Here is a 24,464-nt window from a genome sequence, read left to right as displayed (position 1 = left end):
TTTGTATGATATCCTACTTTTATTTTGGTATTTTAAACACCAATTACTTATGCCGGCCACAGCCCACGAATTTTCCTTAGTGTAGTTCTAAAAAAAATAGTGACTAAGCCACAAATATCCGAAAAAAACGAGTTTTTCATAATATAGTTTATTGAAGAAATAGGGGCTAAGCCAAAAACATCGAACAAAAAAAGTTTTAAATTCGGGGGTGTCTTACCAAAGTTTATAAGCTAAATTTAGCCCAAATATTTGGCAGACACGGGTTCAAGCTGCTGCCACCTATATTGGTAATACGAGTAAGTTATGGTATATACGGTACATTTTTATAATACCCCACTTTTAGTTAGATATTTTAAATACCAATTACTTATACCGGCTAATGCGGCTACTGCTACAGAGACTAGACTAATGCCTCAATAATTACGATTCTCACTCTTATCACCTTTCTTATACAGTGGTTTAATTAAGGTCTTACTAAAATCGCTAAGTACTTCCCCTTTTTCAAAAACCATATTCATAATCTTCAGTAACTTATTTCTAGACTCAGAGCCGCCATACTTAAAAAACACATTTAACTCACTATCATCACCTGGAGCCTTAATATTTTTTTATCCTTTTAGTACTTTCCTACATCCAAGGTATCACAAACTTTTTTCATTTTCCTCTATCTTTTTTTTGTAACTCTATCTGGGTTTAGCACAATCTCAAATTGTTCTTCCCATCTCTCTTTAACTCTTTTCTTTTCACTAATTGTGATCCTGTTCCTATCTTTAACTGGGACATGTCCAGATTGACTACTCCCTCTCAATTTATTAACATGCCAGTACAATATTTTACTATTATGCCGTCTAGCTGCTTCTTCCAGATTCTCGGCTACTTTATCCGTGGCCTCCGCTTCACACCTCCTTAGCTCATATTTTAATGCTTTTTACACTTCTTTACATTACTTTTATCTTCATTTAATGTATCACTTAGATAATTCTTGTACAAGCCCCTTCTCCTTTCTATTAAACATAAAGCTTTTTCACTAATATTCCAAGCTCCAGTCCTAATTTTCTTCCCTAAGACATCATCAGCAACTTCAAAAATTATTTAACTTAAATTATTCCATCCACTTTCCACATTGTCAAATTTTAAACTCTCTAGGTTAGTATTCAACTATTCCTGAAAATGTTTTCTCAAATTCTCATCCTGGAGTCTACTAACATCATAACTTCCAAGAAGGTAGTTACCCTTCCGAAATCTCAACTTTAAATTAACCCTACACGCTACCAGATGGTGATCTTTACTGTAAACATCAATAACAAAACCTTTATATACCCTAATATCTTGTATTGATCGTCCCAGTCTTCAGTTTACAATAACATAATCAATAAGGTTTGCTGTCTTACCATCACGAAAATACCATTTTAAATTATGGGCCATTTTATGACGAAACACATTATTGGTTATAACTAAATTGTTATACCTACAAAATTCCAACAGTCATTGCTGTTTTCGCTTCCTACACCAAATTTACCTAGGCCAAATTTAGTCTATCCCTATTTCTACTGACCTCGGCGTTAAAATATCCTAATAAAAACACAATATTTCTACCTGCGTCCCTGTCTATTTGCTCCTGTAGCATGTAAGTAAAATGCATCTGAGTCACTAGTATGTCCGTCAGTCGGTTCTACAGGGGCATATACTACTATAACTGATACCCTCAACTTTTTAGTCATAAAATGAGCGATTTGTATTCTATTATTAATACCTTCCCAGCCTAAACAAAACTTAGCCGCTTCCTTATTCATCATAAGCCCTATTAACCCCAGAACATTCCCACCCACGGACAACTCACCCTGAAAAAGTTCCCCCGTGGACAAATCCCACCTGAAACCCCCCTCTCACCCAGAGGCAATTACGCTCCGAAAAATTTATCTTTAATATAAAACTGAGCAGCCAAAGGGACAGCAAGATAAATGAAAAGAATGAATTAAGAATATATTTCTGAATAGTCTACCTTTAATTTAAAATATTTAAAAATATGTTTAATCCATAGGTGTCACTACATTGGTGTATGCCAGATTATGGCATGGCCCGCTCATAGTGCTTGGGTAATGAAATTTAAGTACTAAAATTCATTTAGGCACTGAGTTTTCATCTGATGCGCACCTAGCTGTTGTAATAACCTTGAGAATATAAAGTTTTTGTAGATTTAAGGAGTTATAGCTTGGTTTCGGAACATTGACGTAAACTTATTGATGCTGATTTTGCTATATTTTGGACTTGATTTTCAGATTGTCGAATTGGATATACTGTTTTGTCCTGGGGAACTGGATGGACGAGTAGGGTCTAGACCTTGTTCAAGTGCTCATTTATTTCAGTTAGTAAAGTACGAAGACAGATTTTTTTTTCTTTTTTTTTTTTTTTTTTTTTTTTTTTTTTTTTTTAGCCAAGTAATTACCATAATACATTATAGGTAGAATATATTACGTAAAATATATTATAATATGTTTTTTTTATTATTTAATTCTTTTTTTTAGTGTTTTTTCGGAGGTTAGGGGGACATGGTAAGATGTTTGTTATAAAAAATAATTTGATTACTTATTTAAATTATGGAATTCTAAAAATTGTAAATTTAATTGATTCTAACTTAGATTTTGAGTTTGCGTTATCTAAATTAAAGTAAGAAAGAAAATGCCCCATGAAAGATACTTTAGATGGGCAACCTTCTGATATACGCCTAGTGGGCATGTTCTGAATCCAAAGGGTGAACTGTTATCATGCATCGTAGAGGTTGGTACCCCTCGTACTGCTTGACTCCAGCCAGTATCTCTGTGCACTTCCACCATAGGGAACACCTTTCATAGTTGTCACTATATTTATTGTTTTGTTCCATCGTTGGTACCAGTGAAAGCAGAAGACGTTCTCACCCTTTCCTCAAGCTCAGTTCTTTGAAGATCGAATAGATTCTTTACAGGACTAAGGGTCCTGTGTCTAATTTAATTTCAACCAAGGCGACAGATCAGGAAAACTCTGACAGTTTCTGAGTCTTATTTCAGAAACAATAGGTATAACTGTAGGCTACCAGCCTTAAATTTCATATAGATGAAACACGTAATTCATGTACTCACTCCTCCCTCCTCCTCTTTCTCAGGTCAATGTAATTTTAGAAAACCATTTTAAGTTTTAAAAACCTCATAACTATCAACCTTAATGGGTTAAAAACGGCCAGAAAATCTTAATTAAACTGTACAAGGACCCTGGGAGGAAGTGACCGACCGATGTGTTTTTTCGTTTCTTATTCTGGTGCTTGTATGAAAAGGTAAACTTATTGCAGTTATCTCTAATGTGATGGGCAGGATAAAAAAAAAATTACTGAAGAAATAGCTTTTCTAAGCCCGTCAATTGTGGAACATTGCAAATCGACGTAAAACAGAGACCAGGAATTCGAAAACCGCACTCGCAGATTCTGATACCAAATTTTTGTACAATTGTGGACTTTTCATCTGAGATCATAGATGCAATCATTACCTTTCTCTGAGGGCAAGTGCTAATCTGAGAGACTTCGTCTGAAAAATTGTTCTTAACAGAGTTGTTTTACGACAACCCCCATGCTTAAATAGTTAATTTCTTAAATTCGGGTAGAAAAACATCTTTTGGCTCATATTTTGGGTATAGCTATTGGGTGCTGTAAGCAGATCCAATCAAGTTGGGGATACTAAGGCTACGGAAGCCAATTCACAAGCGGTCCAAGTCATTGTAGCTTGATCTGTTTCCAATTTCCTCAGAACTGATAGGGAGAAGTACTATTGGAGAGTAAGCAAACACGTAGTTTTTTACGATTTTTATGTTATCAACAATTATTGCTTGGATTTCTAGGATAGGAGATTTCTTATTTAGTTTAGGTCATTCCTTCAGCACTTGGAGAAATTTCACATTTTAGACTTAATGCTCCAAGCTTACGGCTAAATGTACAATCCGTACAACCACATGCCAATGGAAATTAACATTCTTCTTTCTTAGAAGATTGAAATTTTAGACAATTCTTGAGCTGTGTACCGTTTGGAAAATATTAAATAATATTAAGACCTTTTTAACCTCTGTTCTCTACCTTTTCTCTGTGAAAAATTTATACGGGAACTCAATACTAAAAAGTTTGAACGATGACCGTAGAGCTATTTACGTATATGATTGTCAAACAGTTCCTAGTAACGAACTGTAAGTAAGGAGCAACCCGGCTCAATAGTAACTGAAACTCAAAACGCCGGAATTTTGTATCCATAGATACATCAATAGAATCAGATTTGTTATGCTGGTCTCAAATATATAAGTTTCATTAAGTTTAGTTTTACCCATCAAAAGTTACGCGCCAGAGAATATTTGCCTTATTTTCAAAAAAGGGGGAGACACCCCTAAAAAGTCATAGAACTTTAATGAAAATCACACCATCGGATTCAGCGTATCAGAAAACCCTACTGCGGAAGTTTCAAGCTCTGATCTGCAAAAATGTGGAATTTTGTATTTTTTGTCAGAAGAAAGATCACGGATGCGTGTTTTTTTTTCCAGGGGTGATCGTATCGATCCAGTAGTCGTAGAATATCATAAGAGGGCTCATTTAAACGAAATTAAAAGTTCTAGTTTTTTCAACTGAAAGTAAGGAGCAACATTAAAACTTAAAACAAAAAGAAATTATTACGTATATGAGGGGAATCGTCCCCTAGTCAATACCTCGGCCTTTTCGCTAAAGTTTTTTTTAGTACTTTCAAAAGAGCTATCTTTTCTAATTAACCGGCCTTTGTGATTCAGGGCTTTGTAATTCGAACAAAATTCTAACTTTAGCGTAAAGAACAAGGTATCGACTAGGGGGCAAACTCCCTAATACACGTAATAAAACATACAAATATAGAAGTTCGTTACGTAAGTTAATTCGTAAGTTACGTCAGAACAAAATTTCGAGAAAGCCATTTAGCCAAAAAAGTAAAATTAATATGCAAATTTCTTTTTAATTATTCATGTAGGGTGAGCCAAAATCAAAGCTGCAATAATTCAAAAACGTTCAGAAATTAAATAAAAAGAGACTAGTTCTTTTAACTGAAAGTAAAGAGCGACAGTAAACTTAAAACGAATAGAAATTATTCCGTATATGAAAGGGACTGTCCCCTCCTCAATACCTCGCTCTTTACGCTAAAGTTTAAATCTGTCACACAACTTTATTTTTTAAAACAATAAAAAACTTTAGCGTAAAGAGTGAGGTATCGAGGAGGGGACAACCCCTTTCATATACGGAATAATTTCTGTTCGTTTTAAGTTTTAATGTCGCTCCTTACTTTCAGTTAAAAAAACTAGCTTTTTTGTTTAATCAAACAGTTCGTGGTAACGAACTGTATAAGGAGCGACCCGGCTCAATAGTAACCGAAACTCTAGAAAACGGGATTTTGATACCAACAGATACATCAAAAGAATCAAATTTTAATGCTGATTTCAAATATATTAGGTTCATCGAGTTTAGTCCTACCCATTAAAAGTTACGCGCCTGAGAAAGTTTGGCTGAGTTATGTGGGAGGATCTTTCCATGAAGGAAGTTTCATGGGGGAAGGGACATTACTATGAAGGGGGTGCCAGATTTTCCAGCATCATTAAAAAAAAGACCAGAAATTAAATAAAAAAATTAAGTTTTTCAACTGAATGTAAGGAGCAACATCAAAACTTAAAACGAACAGAAAATATTACGTATATGATTGGGTTCACGTACTTTCATAAGAGCTATTTATTCTAATTAACGGCCTTTGTGATTAAGGGTCATTTTTAAAGAATTGGAACAAAATTCGAAATTTAGCTTAAAGAGCAAGGTATTGACTATGGGACGAACTCCCTAATATACGCATTAAGAATATATGAATATAGAAGTTCGTTACGTAAGTTAATTCGTAAGTTACGTATGTTTATTGCTAATAAAAACGTTCGTAAATAAAATTAAACAAGTTTCGAGAAAGCCATTTAACCAAATAAAAGTAAAATTAATATGAAAATTTTGTTGTCATTATTCATGTACAGTGAGCCAAAATCAAAACCTGCATTAATTCAAAAACGTTCAAAAGTTAAATAAAAAAGTTTTTTTAACTAAAAGTAAGGAACGACGTTAAAACTTAAAACGAACAGAAATTATTCCGTATATGAAAGGGGCTGTCCCCTCCTCAACACTTTGTTCTTTACGTTAAAGTTTGACTTTCTCACAACTCTATTTTTTTTTAAACAATAAAAAAAATTAGCGTAAAGAGCGAGGCGTTGAGGAGGGGACAGCCCCTTTCATATACGGAATAATTTCTGTATTGGTATTTCTGTATAGTATTGGATTTGGTTTGTTGGAAAGCGATTTAGCACAGGAAAAGTAAAATTAATATGCAAATTTTGTTTTACTTATTCAATGACGGTGAGCCAAAATAAAAGCTGCATTAACTAAGAAACGATCAGAAATTAAATAAAAAAAACAAGTTTTTTTAACGGAAAGTAAGGAGCGACATTAAAACTTAAAACGAACAGAAATTATTCCGTATATGAAAGGGGCTATCCCCTCCTCAACGCCTCGCTCTTTAAGCTATTTTTTTTTATTGTTTTAAAAAATAAATTTGTAAGACAGAGTCAAACTTTAGCGTAAAGAGCGAGGTGTGGAGGAGGGGACAGCCCGTTTCATTTACGGAATGATTTCTGTTCGTTTTAAGTTTTAATGTCGCTCCTTACTATTAGTTAAAAAAACTTGTTTTTTTTTATTTAATACACTGACTTAAAGTCAACCGTTCATTTTTGGTGTTCAAAATATTTTTTCACTTTTCCCAATTTTTTTTTGTGGTGGATTTGCATTAATATTTGATTTTATGGTAACTTTTTATGTATTAAAGCTGTTTGAAACTCTAAATAAACTGAGGTCAAAGTGGCAAGGTCTTAAAAGATTAGTACTCCGTACATTAGTTCAAGAGCGCTAATAGGAAGTTTTAACAGGGTGGAGAAAATACCACCAGGATTTTCTTTCTTATTGGGAGTATTTCTTATTTGCCACCTTCAATACTTTGTTTTAATATATTCGTTTTTTCCTCCAAGAGGGAAGCTTACTTTGTTTTAAATGTGTTATATTCTACAGGCCGTTATCGCATTTTTCAGCATCACTTGAGCCACATAACGTAATATTAGCAGTCTCTAACAGCAGAGATGAGAATATGATATATTGCAGGTCCTGCATACTAACATTAGATACAGCAATTGGTAGTTTCCAATGCCCTATTTGCAATATTTCAAATTCATTAGTTAATCTAGGATTGTTAAATTGAGCTTCTTATATTAGTATCATCGCATTTTGTTCTCAATTTTCAGCTATAAGGTTCCACTATTAACCATCTTTGTTTTATTTTCTTTATTTAGTTCAAAGTAGATTGCTTAACTATATCTAAATAACATTAAGATTAAAAAGTTGGACTGACTCAAAGATTTTAGGCTAAAATCAGCTGCGTTTTTTAAAATAAGGGTGAAGTTTACGCGACCTTTCGAACTAAGAGTTACTAATAGATTAATGCTCATTTTTATCCTTTCTTATGTTTAATTTATTAACTAGGAAAATTTGACTAAACAAAAAGGAATATTTTTAATGCTGGATTCTTAGACACGCTATCAAGGATTAAACTCGTAGAATCCTGATCAATATAAAGTTTGGTGGCTAGGCAAAAGAATTTTTTCTAACAGCATTCATTTTTTAAACATTAATATAAGTAACAAAAAATCTACCTTTTGCGTTAAATAAACAGCTCACATGTGCGCTGTTAAAACACTGGAAGAAAGAGAAACGTCTGCACAGCCCTTAAAAGCCCATATTCTTCTTTAAAATTAATTTTTAAACACTTGTTTAGAGCTTCTGTATTCAAACTGAACCATTCCACTTCGTTTTTCATAAAAGTTGGATACCTAAGCATTTGAATGAACAGTTCTTACCAGTAACCTGTTTCAAAGCTGAAGCATGAATTAGAGGTCGACCAACCATATCAGCAGCTTTCTGCTCAGAATCAACCTCTTCATAAATTTGTGCACTTTTTATTGAGTGATGTGTCAACCCATCAATTGTGCTACTGTCATGATAGTTCTCAATCCCAAGTGCTAAAAGTTCCTTGTTTACAATATTGTAAAACTTGAAGAAAAAGCTGCAATAAATTAGAAAACTATACAAAACTATGTCAAATACAATGATGAGGATATAGGGAATAAATCATTTATTTGTTATAACATCTTTAATCTAATAAAAGCAGGGTTAGGCACTAATATAGTTAAAGTTTAAATCCCCAATGAAGTTGTATAGATGCTTAGAAGGAAATATTGAAACTTAAGAATTTGGATGGATAAAAAAAATATCAAAATGTGCGAACCCCTAGGGGAGGAAGGGGGGATGGGCTTATGAATTCATTCAGATGAAAAATTAAGCATCCAAGTATCAGAAGAATCGTTATAATTTTGAACTAGGATTATGAATTCATGTGTTTCTTTTACTATAAACTTCAGAAGCTATAAATAACAGATGCAATGGATTTCGAATTGAGTTCCCGATTGTCTGATAATGTCGCACATCATAACTAGAGATAAAGTTTAATTTTAAAAATTGTCTTGGCAAAAAAACTTTTTCAAGCTTGCATTTCTCTTCAAGTAAAAACGAAGTAATAAAAAAAAAAAAAACACACACACACACAAGATAACACAAATCTCATGAAGAAATCTAGAAGTTGATCCGAAAAACTAAAACCAATACAAATGAAAGTTCTGCGAAAAAATTATATTCTTAGAAAAATTATTTGTTGAGCTAAAAAATCCAATAAACAAAAAAATCCTCACCTATAAATAGAAAGGAAAAAAACTACAAAATATGTATTGGCATAATAAATTAATCCTTTTATATCTGAATTACGAAATAGGGTTGATAAAATTCACGAAAAACTTTAGAACATTTTTATGGTTCAAATAAGATAAAAACACGAAATAAAAAATCTTTCTCTTGAGAAGTGAAATGTATCCGTGGTACCATATAGGTCTTCCAGCAATAATGCTCAATTAGTAAATATAAGACTCAATAAAGCATTTTCTTTGAAAAGTATACAATAACTCCATGTCACCTTATGTGCATTTTACAGTGGTACGGGTATTAACACGCCTTCGGCAGCAAATCTTCTTCACTTGCCAGGTAGGATAGTAGCTCTATCCACCAGATCTGTTACAAATATCACGTAAGAATCTAATCTACAATTCTTTGGGGTTGTACGAAACATTGATTTCTTAGAGTTGTGCCTAATACGTTTTAGGGTTTGAACACTAGACAGGCAACATTAGCCGAATTAAACTGAGCATATTTCACGTCTTGGCAAGCCAGCATGCCCATGGTATTATCGGCGTTCCTGAAGCCAAGATTCATGCCGTAGAAAAGGTTCTACGTATTCAATTTCTTTATCCTGAAGTCAATACTTTTTAGTTCCATGAGCATATTCCGTAAGCCTACTCTACCAAAAAATCTATCGTATTCTTTTGCGTTAATGACCTTGAGTTATCAATTGTGTTGTTAATGGTTCCTGCCACTGTTTGCAAGTGTAAATTATGTGAATCCAAGCCTAAAATGACAGAACAAAGACTGGTTTGCTGTCAAACCATTTAATTGCTAAGCCATTCAACTCGCTTTTCCCTTGTTTGTCGTGTGACCCTTGACCACTGTGCTTTGGGGGCTTTGTTTTTCATTTGTCAACCGCTGAGTAAGAGCCAAGAAAAAAACCAGTTGGTATAATACTGCTTGTGGTTTTGAATTTTTAGGGTAAACTCGACTAACCTCACCACAAAATCAGAAGAAATTCCAAGGCTAAAGTTTAAAACAGCACCCTTTCAAATGCAAATTTTGAAGTTGTAAATAAAACTTCTTTGTCCAGCTCAAAATGTCTCATAGCCCCACTTCTGAGGCTTCTTTAGATTTTAGTTTCACTATAGCTTCAGCGAGAATAATCCTTTCGTTTACACACTGACTATACTTATGGGGAATTTTAGAGTTTTTTGGACGACTTTGATAACTAGCTGAATTTTATAGGGTTTGTCGTGATACTGGTAGATCATTGGACGGTGCTTAGGATCGTTGTTGGAATCTAGGAACCTCTTGATTTCTCGAATTCACTTAAACAATTTTTAACGATCTTGATAAAACAGTCTTGGGTAACATGGCATTTTTTATATCTTTACGAAGAAAGAAACAAAAGGGAAAGAGATAAAAATTGATATTCAGAGAAAGAGAGAGACTTTAAGCAAAGGCTGGCCAAATGAATAGGGTTATACATGCAGAAAATGACCGCTTGATTATATCACTTCTGCTAGATGGGGCCAAATGGAACCACGATTTTGAAAGAGAAGAGAAAGCTGACTTTTGCGTCAAGGGTGGTGAGAAAAAACTATCCTGGGATTCCTTAGACTATTCACTCTGAATTCATATAGAAACTTAGAAGGAAAGATCTCATTTCATTTTTCGTAATAAAGGGCTAAGGCCATATCAGAGGTAACGCTGTAGCGTTGCCTATAGTAAAGGCCATACGGCTCCAATGTTTTATTATTATTTATTTTTTTTTCCAGAAGCACTTCATATGGAAGGGGTCATCGTGGAAACTTCCAAGGGGGCTCATTCGATTGGAAATCGAGAGTTCTAGTGCCCTTTTTAATAGTCAAAAACGATTGGAGGGCAACTAGCCCCCCCCCCACGCCCATTATTCCCCCAAACACATCCAATCAAAATTTTGAGATAGTCATTTTGTTCAGCATAGTTAATTTCCAGAGATAAAACACATTTTTGACGAGGGCACTCCCCTAGAAGCCTCTGGGCTTGGGTTTTAAGTTATGCCCCGGGGGTGAATAAGGTTTTATAGAAAGAGCAGTCGAAGAAACTTCAAATCAAGCTCAATCGATTGGGATTTAAAAAGCTCGTATCCTTTTTAATGGTCGAAAGTGATTGGAGGGCAACTAGCCCCCCCCCCACCCCCATCATTCCCCCAACACATCCAATCAAAATTTTAAGATAGCCATTTTGTTCAGCGTAGTTGATTTCCAGATAGAAAATATGTTTTTGAGGAGGATACTCCCCCCCCAACCCTCTGGGCAAGGGTTTTAAGTTATGCCCTGGGGGTACATAAGGTTTTTATAGAAGGCGTTATCGTAAAAACTTCAAAACATGCTCATTCGATTGGAAATTAAAGAGCTAGTGCCCTTTTTAATAGTCGAAAATGATTGGAGTGTAACTAGCCCCCTTGCCCCCCCCCCAACGCCCATCATTTCCCCAAACACATCCAATCAAAATTTTCAGACAGCCATTTGTTCAGCGTAGTTGATTTTCAAATAGAAAATATGTTTTTGAGGAGGACACTCACCAACAGTCCTCAGATCAAGGGTTTTAAGTTACGCCCTGGGGGCATATAAGTTTTTTATAGAAGGCGTTGTCGTAGGAACTTCAAAACAGGCTCATTCGATTATACATTAAAGGGCTAGTGCCCTTTTTAATAGTCAAAAGTGATTGGAATACAACTAGCCCCCCCCCCCACACCCATTATTTCCCCAAACGCATCCAATCAAAATTTTGAGGTAGCCATTTTGTTCCGCGAAGTTGATTTCCAGATAGAAAATATATTTTTTTGAGGAGGACACTCTCCAAGAACCTTCAGGGCAAGGGTTTTAAGATATGCCCTTGGGGCATATAAGGTTTTTATAGAAGGCATTGTCGTAGAAACTTCAAAAACGGCTCTTTCGATTGGAAATTCAAAGGAATAGTCAGATAGAAAACATGTTTTTGAGGATGACAATCCCCCACAACCCTCAGGGCAAGGGTTTTAAGTTATGCCCCGGGGGCATATGCGGTTTTTATAGAAGGCGTTGTCGTAGAAACTTCAAAAAACGCTCATTCGATTGAAAATTCAAAGGGATAGCGCCCTTTTTAATAGTCAAAAGTGATTAGAGGGCAACTAGTCCCCTCCTACGCCCATCATTCCCTCAAACACATCCAATCAAAATTTTGAGATAGCCATTTTGTTCAGCATAGTTGATTTCCAGATAGAAAATATATTTTTGAGGAGGATACTCCCCCACAAGCCTCAGGGCAAGGGTTTTAAGTTATGCCGTAGGGGCATATAAGGTTTTTATAGAAGGCGTTATCGTAGAAACTTCAAAACATGCTCATTCGATTGGAAATTAAAGAGCTACTGCCCTTTTTAATAGTCGAAAATGATTGGAGTGTAACTAGCCCCCTTCCCTCCCCCCCACGCCCATCATTTCACCAAACACATCCAATCAAAATTTTCAGATAGCCATATTGTTCAGCGTAGTTGATTTCCAAATATAAAATATATTTTTGAGGAGGACACTCCCCCAAAACCCTCAGGTCAAATGTTTTAAGTTACGCCCTGTGGGCATTTAAGGTTTTTTATAAAAGGCGTTGTCATAGAAACTTCAAAACAAGTTCATTCGATTGGAAATTAAATGGCTTGTGCCCTTTTTAATAGTCAAAAGTGATTGGAATACAACTAGCCCCCCCCCCCCACACCCATCATTTCCCCAAACGCATCCAATCAAAATTTTGAGATAGCCATTTTGTTCCGCGAAGTTGATTTCCAGATAGAAAATATTTTTTTGAGGAGGACACTCTCCCAGAACCCTCAGGGCAAGAGTTTTAAGTTATGCCCTGGGGGCATATAAGGTTTTGAGATATGCTCTTGGGGCATATAAGGTTTTTATAGAAGGTGTTGTCGTAGAAACTTCAAAAACGGCTCTTTCGATTGGAAATTCAAAGGAATAGTCAGATAGAAAACATGTTTTTGAGGATGACAATCCCCCACAACCCTCAGGGCAAGGGTTTTAAGTTATGCCCTGGGGGCATATAAGGTTCTTGTAGAAGGCGTTGTCGTAGAAAATTCAAGAAAGGCTCATTCGATTGGAAATTCAAAGGGTTAGTTCCCTTTTTAATAGTCAAAAAGGATTGGAGGGCACCTAGTCCCCCCCCCCCCCTACGCCCATCATTCTCCCAAAAATATCCAATCAAAATTTTGAGATAGCCATTTTTGTTCAGCATAGTTGATTTCAAGATTGAAAATATATTTTTGAGGAGGACACTCCCCCTCAACCCTCAGGGCAAATGTTTTAAGTTATGCCCTGGGGGCATAACTAAGGTTTTAAGAAGGTGTTGTCGTAGAAACTTCAAAACAGGCTCATTCGATTGGAAATTAAAGGGCTAGTGCCCTTTTTAATAGTCGAACATGATTGGAGGGCAACTAGGTCCCCCTCCCACGCCCATCATTTCTCCAAACACATCCAATCAAACTTTTTAGATAGCCATTTTTTTCAGTGTAGTTGATTTCCAGAAGGAAAATATCTTTTTGAGGAAGACACTCCCCCACAACCCTCAGGGCAAGCGTTTTAAGTTATGCCCTGGGGGCATATAAGGTTTTTATAGAAGGCTTTGTCGTAGAAACTTCAAAATAGGCTCGTTCGATTGGAAATTAAAGGGCTAGTGCCCTTTTTAATAGTCAAAAATGATTGGAGTACAACTAGCCCCCCCCCCGCCCATCAATCCCCCAAACACATCCAATAAAAATTTTGAGATAGCCATTTTGTTCAGCGTAGTTGATTTCAAGATAGAAAATATTTTTTTTAGGAGGAGACTCCCCTACAACCCTCTGGGCAAGGGTTTAAGTTATGCCCTGGGGGCATATAAGGTTTTTATAGAAGGTGTTGTCGTAGAAACTTCAAAACAGGATCATTCGATTGGAAATTAAAGAGCTAGTGTCCTTTTTAATAGTCGAAAGAGATTGGAGTGTAACTAGCCCCCATCCCCCTGCATGCCCATCATTTCCCCAAACACCTCCAATCAAAATTTTTCAATAGCCGTTTTGTTCAGCGTAGTTGATTTCCAGATAGAAAATATGTTTTTGAGGTCGACAATCCCCCACAACCCTCAGGGCAAGGGTTTTAAGTTATGCCCTGTGGGCATATCAGGTTTTTATAGAAGGTGGCGTCGTAGAAACTTCAAAAAAGGCTCATTCGATTGGAAATTCCGAGGTCTAGTGCCCTTTGTAATAGTCGAAAGCAATTTGAGGGCAACTAACCCCTCTCTCACGCCCACCTTTTCCCCAAACACATCCAATCAAAATTTTAAGACAGCCATTTTATTAAATGTAGTTTTAAGTTCTGGAAATTAGGTCTTTGAGGATTACAACTCCCCCAAAGCCCTCAGGGCAAGGGTTATAATTTAAGGATTCTCTGAATCCTTCATATTATTTCTTATGTAAGGGATGCTCGTATAAACTTTAGAGAGGGCTCATTTGATTGAAAATTGAAAGTCCTTGTTCACTTTTTAAGAGTCAAAAGAGATTTAAGGGCAACTAGCCCCTCTACCTCCTCCACGCCCTAAATACATCAGATAAAAATTTTGAGATAGTCATTTTGTTAAAATAGTTCAAAGTTCTGATAACAAAAAACTCCGGTGTCGAAACAGCCCACCAGGGCCCAGGGGTAGGCGTTTTAAATTATGCCCTGGGGCATAACTTATTATGGGGGCTTTATAACTTATGGGAAGGGGTTTTGTATGGGGAGAACACATAGGAAATCTATTATAATTATCCAATTATAAGGTTAAAATACATACTCTGTGATAGATGCAAAATTGTTTTGGCACACAAATTCCTATTAAGGTCAATTCCAAACAGTCGTGATCCCTTTGTGTCAGTAAGTGAAATGGTCTAAACCCCCCTTATTGGAGCTATTTTTTCAATCCTATCATTGTTGTCAATCGCTGTCCACAAGTTATGCAAGCTGTCTATTGTTCATATATGAGGTTTTTATCAAAGAGGTAATCGTATAGACTTTGAAAAAATCCATTTAAATTGAAAGTTCTAGATCCGTTTTTTAAAGTCAAGAATAATCGGACAGTAAGAACCCCCCCCCCCCCCATGCCATAAAAACTTGAAACTTTTTGCAATCAAAAACGAACAAAAATTAATTAAAAAAAAAAACTTTCCGAAAAATAAGTTTTTCAAAGAAAAGTAAAGGCCATTTAAAACTTAAGCTCAGGAGATACAAATACCTGTTAAAATTCAAACTCAAAACCACCAGAAATTACTACTAAAGAATAAATGAAACCCAAAACGAACAGAAATTAAATAAACAATCATAGGAAAAAAGATACAACAAGTAATAATATAAATGGATAAATAGATCTTAAAACGAGTAATGCTTACATTGAATATGAAAATTAAGCTTTAAACGAAAACAAATATATTGCTACTGAAGTATAAATGAAACTTAGAACGAACAGAAATTAAATAAACAATCAATGCGAACAAACATACAATATATATTAATGTAAATGAATAAATAAATCTTAAAACGAGTGAAACTTAAATTGAATATTCAAATCAAGTTTGAATCGAATAAAAATAATTACAAACAAGAGTGTGGGTATCGTCTCACTGCAGAATCCTAAAACCTACTGCGTCATTGGCGCTTTACTGAAAACGAATTATATTAAAAATGTTTTCTTTTGTACTTAATATTGAAAATAAATATTAAAATTACAGTAAAATTTTGAACTGATGAGCTTTTAGCAATTAATATCATTATGCATCAAATATTCAGTTTAATTTATTAGTTCTTTTCAAGATTGGTCAAGACAAATATAGTTTCACTACAAGAAAAATTTGGGTACTTCCCCCTTCATTAACTGTAAAAACCTAAAGCCTTCTGCGTCATTGGTGCTTCACTGAAAACGAATTACTCGTATATTAAAAATTTATTATTTTCCAGTTCTTACAGCATTAAAAATGAAAATAAAAATTACAGTGAAAAAAAAATCTTGAACTGATGGATATTTCAACAATTAATATCATTATATATCTAATATTCAATTTTATTTTGTTTATACTTTTCAAGACTGTTCAAAACTCATATAGTTTTGTCATTTTTTAAACTCTGCCATTTTTTGTCACTAATCGTGTTAGTTTGTTATGAAAACATTCTATGGCTTCCAGGCATTTCTATTTGAGTGGAAAACTGCACTTCAAACTTTGTGGAACATATATTTTCTTGCCTGAAACACCAAAATATAATAAAATGTCAAATTTTGGAGTGTTTCACCCCTCGCAAGCAAGTGCCATTGGTATTTTTCAATCCGCATGGTCAATTTAGGGGATGGAGGGTGGCTAATTCTTGTAGCAGCCCCATTCCGTCGTGGTATGGTTCGAATTTTCAACACCTGGTGTCCGGACTATCATATAATCTACCAAGCATACAACTACCCGAAATCAGTATCAATAAATAGATGAAACCCAAAACGAACAAAAATTAAAATAAAAATTAGAGTCAAACTCAAAACCAGCATAAATTAATGTGAGTAGGGTTCAAAACCCCTATGCTTTCTAAAAGCCAGAATATAATTTGTACTTTACTGAAAAAAATTCGAATGAGTTTAATGAAAAAAAATGTGCATTGTCAATTTAATATACATATGCTGATATTATTCCCTAAAATCTTAATTAATTTTTGATTTCTTAAAGTTACAAAAATGAAAATATTCCAAAGATTTGTTTTCAGTAAAGTGCCAATGACGCAGTAGGTTTTAGGCTTCTGCAGTGAGAAGATACTCAAACTCTTGTTTGTAGTTATTTTTATTCGATTCAAACTTGATTTGTATATTCAATTTAAGTTTTACTCGTTTTAAGATTTATTTATTAATTTACATTAATATATATTGTATGTTTGTTCGCATTGATTGTTTATTTAATTTCTGTTCGTTTTAAGTTTCATGCATACTTTAATAGCAAAATATTTGTTTTCGTTTTAAGCTTGATTTTCATATTCAATCGAAGCATTACTCGCTTTAAGATCTATTTATTCATTTATATTATTACTTGTTGTATGTTTTTTGCTATGATTGTTTATTTAATTTCTGTACGTTTTGGGTTTCATTTATTCTTTAATAGTAATTTCTGGTGGTTTCGAGTTTGAATTTTAACAGGCATTTGTATCTCCTGAGCTTAAGTTTAAAATGGCCTTTACTTTTCTTTGAAAAACTTATTTTTCGGATTTTTTTTTTTAATTAATCATTCATAAAAGGTTGAATTGATAAAGAGAGTGTGAACTTCAAAACTGTTGAACAGAAATTAGATCACAAAATAAATCTGCAATGAAAATACGAGTTAATAGGAATTCCATTTTTTTCTTGAGGGTGTCACAGACTGCCAAGTAATATGGTTGGTTGAAAAAAAAAAAAAAATCCAAATTATGTATCATGCTGGATGGAGCCATCCCTCCTGAAAGAGTTAATATCTCAGTCAAAAATTGGATGGGCAGTTAAAAAACCTCCCAAGTGTGTTGAACATAGTTAAACCATTTAAAGGTCTATAAAATATAGACAATACAAACCTTATTAAATGCTTGAAAAAATATTTACTGAAAGATACAACATAATGTGTCCAAATTCCTAGAAAAATTTAAAATTTCAATATCTTCTTGGTACTAAAAAATTTCTGACTCTCATTTCGAATTAAAACAAAATTACCTTAATGTCAAGGATTGACGGTAGGCAGTCATGCCTCCTGGTGCTGAGGGTGATAGTGGGAGGTCCTCAAGTAAAGTCTTTAACACCACATCGACTATAGTAGCATTCCATTCTCTGAAAAAGAAAGTTAAAAATACCTCTAACGGATCTCAAATCAACCTTTAAATACATCAGAGAGTACAGTGAAACGTTCAGAGAGCCTTAAGCTAGGTCGTGTATTTTTTTACTTTTTATTTTTTTCTGTGTTCAATGAATCTTAAATTAAAAAAATGTGAACTTAAGGCTAGGAACATTTACTGATACCCAATCTACTACATTCAAAATAAGATGTATCCAATGAGATCCACTACCTGTCTATACAGATCATTCACGTAGGATATTGTTTTGATTGAAGCATTTACTTACACCAAAATGGTCTAATTCCACATTTGCCTTTTTTTATAAGTTATATTTTGTAAAAAAAAATTCTTACTCTTCCTCGCCTCTTACCTCTCGGTTTCTTTCAATATGGTAGCCTGTAAACTAATTTTCAAGGAGCTCGTAGCAAATAAGCTACATGCACGTCATAGAGACATCAAAATTGTATGCGCTTTATTTATGCCCAATTCACAATAAGATTTCACTAATAACAAAACAAAGCTAGGGCTAATTTAAGCCAATCAGAATTTTTTCACAGAATTTTTCAAGCAGCCAGAAAATACCGTGAAAGATCTGATTGGCTCAAATTGGTGTTAGCTAAGTCTTGGTATTAGTAAAGTCTCATTACGAATTGGGTATTAGCTATTTACAAAGATCCTTCAGGCTACTTTTTGGGTTTCATTTTTTAGGGTTTACCTAGACCAATTGCGTTTAATTTAGCCCAATCATGGGTCTTGTCGACGGAAAAATAATCAAGAACAAATTTATTGTTTCTAAATAGTACCTGCTTTGAAATGGCTAAATTGTAATTTTATTTTCTTTGTTCTGTTTAAGGGTCATGAAAATTTCAGTGATACTTCAGCAATTACCGCTATCTTTTAGGAAGTTTTATAAACTCGGAGTCGAATATTTAAAAAAAAAACTCTGTAAGTCCTCATGTTTATAAATTTTAAGCAGTAAAGAGTTTGTTTATGCGTGTATTAGTTGGCTTATGATATAAAAAGTAGGTGGTTTGTAAGATTTTATAATCGAAATGGTCAGCCTCCAGGGTTCTAAGATTTTGTCAAATAGAAACTTGTACTCACTAGATGGCATGTTACTCGAAATGGCTAAATCAAGATTGTAGTTTCTTGAACATATTCACTTTTTACGTTTTGCAATTAAGTTTAATTCTAAGTATTTTCTATTATTTTCAGCAATTTATACATTTTCTTCTGGGATTTTTCTTAAGAAGGCTAAGGCGCAATAAGATGGAAAAGCATGGTTGACTGACGCAAAGACTAAAAGTTACTTAAAAAAGCGAGAACTGGTACTAGTATTAACAGCAAAAAATTAACAACGTTATCTGACGTTTGTCGTTTCTTGGTAATTATTCAATGTAATAATAAGTCAAAATTAGTATAACTAGTTTAATTGGCAAAATTAGAATGTGATCTCAGTCACCGATTAAAAAAAAAAACACAATTACAAAGCTTGAAATATTGTCAAGGAATACCAAACGTTAGATCTCATTAGTGATTTTTTATCGACGCTAGCGATAGTTTCAACCCTTAAAAGTAACCTATACGCTCTTGATTATCATTCAGCCTTTTCATATTTTCGTAAATTTGACATTCTCCCCAATAGATGGTGTCTGATTAAAAACTATTAAATTATTTAGTCTAGGCTTAAAAGAGCACATTCAGTTTTCTTTTTAATGCTGTGTCTGGTCTACAGAATTTATAGTAATTTTGCAGCAGCTTATGTATGTTTAACTTTGCTGGTTTTTCACTAAGTCAAGATATATTTCGATTTCACAGAACGTCATCGATATTCCACAATTTCGACTTCACCCGTTTTCTCGCTGAGACAGGTTAAAACTCTTCGCTAGCTGAATTGGCATGTAGCTCAAATTTGCCCTGATATAGCAAATACAATTTCACTGATTATGTTGAGGTTCTCACCTTTGGAGCTTTGTAAGCTGTGTCCCCTGGAGGCCCGTTTATATTCATATTCCGATCGTTCTGAGTGAAATAATTATCTCAAAATTTGGACTCGATGCCAGATTTAGTTCATATTAGTTCTTATTTAGTCCATAATTAGTTCAAACGCTTGAAATAAAATACTACAAACTTCAAATTTCTGATCGAAGGAGCCCATCCCAATTTCTTATAACCATGCCTTCTATGTGAATAATACAACTGATATTATGTAAGTTTTATCCTGATTAAGAACAACATTACTATTGCATTGAAATGAATTTACCAATGTTATAAATATGTAAAACTACAATAGACTATTGAGATTAAAAAAAAAACATTTAAAATTTTATAACTTGTACCTACTTGCCAATTATCATTTGAGCAGATTTCTTTGCAAAAACTGTTGTTGGAGCCATTCCACCAAATACAAAGGAAGCGTCTCGGATATGAGCCTGATTGTCGGTTACTGAGAGGTTTACACGCATCCCAGAATTCACAATGGCAATATCATCCTCCCGGCGCTTAGACTGTTTGAACGCAAATATATATTCTGTCTAAAAATATATAACCCTTTAGTTTAAATAAGATATACAACATAAACAGAAAAAATCTAAGAAGAGCAAGTACTGAGGTTGATTTGAAGTGAAGGCTATATATTATCCAACAAACTTTATTATTTCCAAAAAAAAAAAAAACTACGCATCGAGTAAGTCTTTATAGGTACCATCCACTATGCACGACTAAGCATGAGCCACCCTAGCCTAGCATATGGCCCACTGGCCTCGTAATCCTATGTCCTTCGGGGCGGGGATTAAACTAATGGTATCACTAAAGTATTTGAGATCTAGATAACTAGTTATTGCTAAATAAATCCTCTGTTAAGGCAAAAACGAACAAATTAGGTCCGTTGCCATTGTAGGTCTGTGATAAAACTTTGAATTTGGGATAGTTAGATATATAAACATGTAAACAATTATGGGGCATGTTAGCATCAAGGGCAGGAGCCAAGGAGTATTTTCATTATGTGAAGGGATTGGATTCCACTGAATGTGTTTTAATAGAAATGTGTATTGATATTTCTATTTTTAACTTGGAAGTCAAAGGTTGTCCTACCTAATCTACTCAGGAAAAATAAATCAGCCTTTAAGTGAAAATGTACGCTGTCTTAAGATATACGTTCTAATAAAGAAAAATTGCCAATTAGCAGAGAATCAACAATCACTACTTCACATTAAGGCATTTTGTGAAAGGAAAAGTTCTGAAACCTTGGAACTAGAAGACAGGACATTGAGATGTTGGGTTTTATTTCGATGGTTGCACATCTTTTAATATTACAGTTTACAGACCATACTATTTTCTTAGGCTCATGTATGTTTCTGTATCAAATATTTTCATTATAGTTTCATGTTTTGAAACATATTGCCTTTTCACACATATAATTATAATATAAGATATAAAAATATTAAATTACAATGTCTTATTTATTACTGATTTGGTAGATGTTTTTCAGAGGAATTACTTCGGATAGTTTCAGGCACCCGTTTGACTGACCGTATTTCAAACAACAAACTCTCCAAAAAATATTGTTATGTCCCGCATTCTATGGTTATAATAAGAGAAAGTTTGAAATGGCCAGGATATGTTTTGGTAATGAAAGATGACAGGTTATCAGAGATAATTTTTTCTGTCCCACATTCTAGGGCTATAATAAAAGAAAGGTTGAAATAGCTAGGACATGTTTTGATAGTGAAAGATGACAGATTACTGTAAGAATGCCTTAATATTATGCTTAATAAATTTACTTCTTTTTCGTAACTAAATGTTGGGTAAATTCCCTTTTGCCCAGTAAATCAGATATAGACCGGCTATTTCAATTTAGCCTAGCTGGACATTACCTTTGCTTTTTATATCGACCATATTGAACTGTCAAATCGTAAAATATTTTAACATCTCCTTGTTTCAGAAAATAGCAACTATTGAAGAAAAAAAACTACTTATTTATAAGAGACTAGAGATTGACTAAAATTTAAAGACGGGACGGGACAAAAGTGAAACACCTGCCCGACTTATATTTGACTTCGATCCAACTGTAAACCAATGGAAATGCCCCAGAGGTAGACTACGTATGAGATGTTCGGATATCATCCGTGATCGACTCACAGCGAGGGGCATTGACCCCAGGGAAGCTCCTACCCTCACCCAAAACAGGCCACTCTGAAGACGACTAACGGCACTGACGTCTGGTTTCCTCTACGCTAGCAACGCTGCCGAGCAAGAGCTTCAAGTCAAAGTCAAGATAAGTAAAGACGGGACAAAACCAATCTCTATACCAATCGCAATTAAATGATAAACAAATAAAACACAGATATCGAGAGGAGATTGGGTTTGTATTGTAAGGAGATCAGATTAGAAAGGAGAGTAACTTTGGTAAGTAACCTTCCTTTAGCTAATTATGGCAACTACCCGCCTTGTCTCAGTTTCTTTAAATGTAAACTTGAAATAATAATATGTAACTTTTTCGTCCCTTTGTTTAAACCGAGATATCCTATTCCTGTGTTGAAATAAGCTGTCAATCAAATTCTTTGAGTTCCCTATTTGGCCCTAACTTTAGTCAGAGCTGTATCTTCCCTTTTTCGGGGACTTACTCATTTAATTTATTAGAGCATTGAGTCTCTCGGATAATTTAAAGTAACTTTTGGATTTATTCTGATATTTATTAGAGCATTGAGTCTCTCGGATAATTAAAAGTAGCTTTTGGATTTATTCTGTTTGATTAAGGTATTTCATTAAAGTCTATCCTGATCACAGCAGAAAGCTGTGATTACTGTTTAAATAACACAAGGTCCTTGTTAGATTTTACTTTGATTAATTTCAGGTTTTCTAATTTTCTTCTATATCTTTTAATTAGTTAAGTTGAAAACTATAGCATTATTGAAAGATAACTTAATCTAAAATGAATTAATCGTAAGATTCGTCCCTTTCTTAAACTCGAGTGAGTTCCTTCACAGAAGCGTAAATTTTTTATATTAACTTAAAACAAATAGCTGCTAGCGTACCGGGTAACTCACAAAAAGGAACAGAAAGCTAATAGAATTTTACCCGCCCCCCTCCTCAACATAGTGTCTCTTGGAACTTAGGCCCAGTATTTATAATAAGTCTTACACATATAAATTGGAATTCCCCTGGACTCTGGTTTATTACTTTATTAATTCACTCTGGTGTCTATGCGATGGAATTTGGATTCTGAGGAAAGATCTACTCCTTTTACAAGTCGTTCTTTTATCTACACAATCCTTTCTCTGATGACTAGCTAGGTAGCCGTGATGTCTATACAGAGGGGCTAGGGAAAATGGAAGTATTATTAGTTGAGCTAAGAATTTAAAGCTCTTTCCACAGTGCAGGGTCATTCAGTCAAGGGTATTCCATGTTAAAGGTAAAGTTATATTAGGTCCAAGGATCAATTATCTTTTCTAAAAGAAATAATCGGTAAATACCTTGTTTCGAGTTGAACTGATAAATTTGTGTCTAATCAATTATAGTTATTCCGAGTTCTTAGCTCACTTTGTAAGCCTTTAATTTACCTTTTCGCATTCTATTTGAAATACTTTGACTGGTCAAATAAAACTTAGAATAGTTGTCCCTCCATTCCTGACCTAATTAGCAGAATTTACCTTACTTGATAATTTGGATTAAAGGATCCCAATACCACAGACTTAAGCCCTTAACTAGTTATCCAAGTATATTCTATTCTATTAGAGATATTCACTAGTCCTAAACTTTACAATAAACTCTTTTTCTCAGTGACAACATCTGGGAAGTAGAGACAAACTCCTTGGAACTGCAGTACACACCACCACACAAATCAATTCTGACGAGAACCATTGGAAAATATATATTTGATAACACGGAATTCAATGTTTTTTCCTCTTTTTTACTATTATCAAATTTAACAATAAAATCAAATTGTCACAGAATTTTGAGTACGAAAGAACTAAATCGCCTCAGTCAATTACGCTACCAAATTAATTGATTGTTCCCTTAAGAGCTTCTGGTAAATAATTTTATAGATTCAAATCAATGCGTTAAGGCAGAGAATTAAGTACTGCAAGTTACCCAAAGTCTGCTTAAAGCAACTACCAGACTCAGTTTCTTTTCGGCCATTTGTATAGGGCCAAAGAAAAAGCAGGTCATGCTCAAATGGGGCAGATAGAAGTGGTTTCGGCTGTTTGTATAGATCCAAAGAAAAAGCAGGTTGTACCCAAATGGGGTAGGAAGAAGCGGTAAGGAAATATTTAAAGGATTAGAACTTTTTGATACGGCTTAAAGAGTGCAACTTGGAATATAATAGGGTGGCGGGGAACATGAAACTTTGAATAAATAAGAGTGGACGGGGAGCCTGCCCAGCTGCGTTGGCATCAGGTGGGTAGGTACTGCTGGGAGTTTTTAGCAGTAGCAGTAGTAGTGCTTACTAACAAAACAAATTTTATAGAATGAATTTTGATATAATCGAACAGACTAGACATGGAATCTTTTTTTAATTCTAAAATAACCCTTTTCCTGTGGCCTTTATTAGTAGAAATGGAACTTCTACGAAACAGAACTCCTGTAACCAATTATACTTTTAAAAAAATTTGCTTTTCATATTGGTTACAAGTATTCAAAATTCAGAAGTGTTCAGAAAAATTCAGAAATTCAACACTCAGAAAAAATACTAGTATGAACAGTTTTAGACAAAGGGAACACACCCAAAGAAGAGGACGTAATCAGGATTAAATCGCATTTTAAAATTG

The 24,464-nt window shown here is 34.4% G+C and overlaps 1 protein-coding gene across 3 annotated transcripts in view; it reads right to left on the bottom strand.

The window, feature by feature from the left end:
* Nucleotides 1-24,464, bottom strand: part of LOC148950636 (xanthine dehydrogenase/oxidase-like) — a 354,380-nt gene that overhangs the window by 175,326 nt on the left and 154,590 nt on the right. For 2 of the 3 annotated variants that reach the window (XM_089092523.1, XM_089092525.1), the window contains exons 10-12: nucleotides 20,038-20,228; nucleotides 17,576-17,689; nucleotides 7,963-8,168 (exon numbers count right to left, since the gene is read on the bottom strand). In XM_089092523.1, the coding sequence (XP_088948649.1) occupies nucleotides 7,963-8,168; nucleotides 17,576-17,689; nucleotides 20,038-20,228 (511 nt within the window). The remainder of the gene's footprint in view (nucleotides 1-7,962; nucleotides 8,169-17,575; nucleotides 17,690-20,037; nucleotides 20,229-24,464) is intronic. The other variant, XM_089092524.1, reaches the window with a different exon arrangement.

This window comes from Artemia sp. Qi Xiang Cuo, chromosome 7, assembly GCF_049724085.1.
Source record: "Artemia sp. Qi Xiang Cuo chromosome 7, ASM4972408v1, whole genome shotgun sequence".
In the NCBI taxonomy this organism is placed as follows: domain Eukaryota; kingdom Metazoa; phylum Arthropoda; class Branchiopoda; order Anostraca; family Artemiidae; genus Artemia; species Artemia sp. Qi Xiang Cuo.
This window is presented reverse-complemented; position numbering and strand designations above follow the sequence as displayed.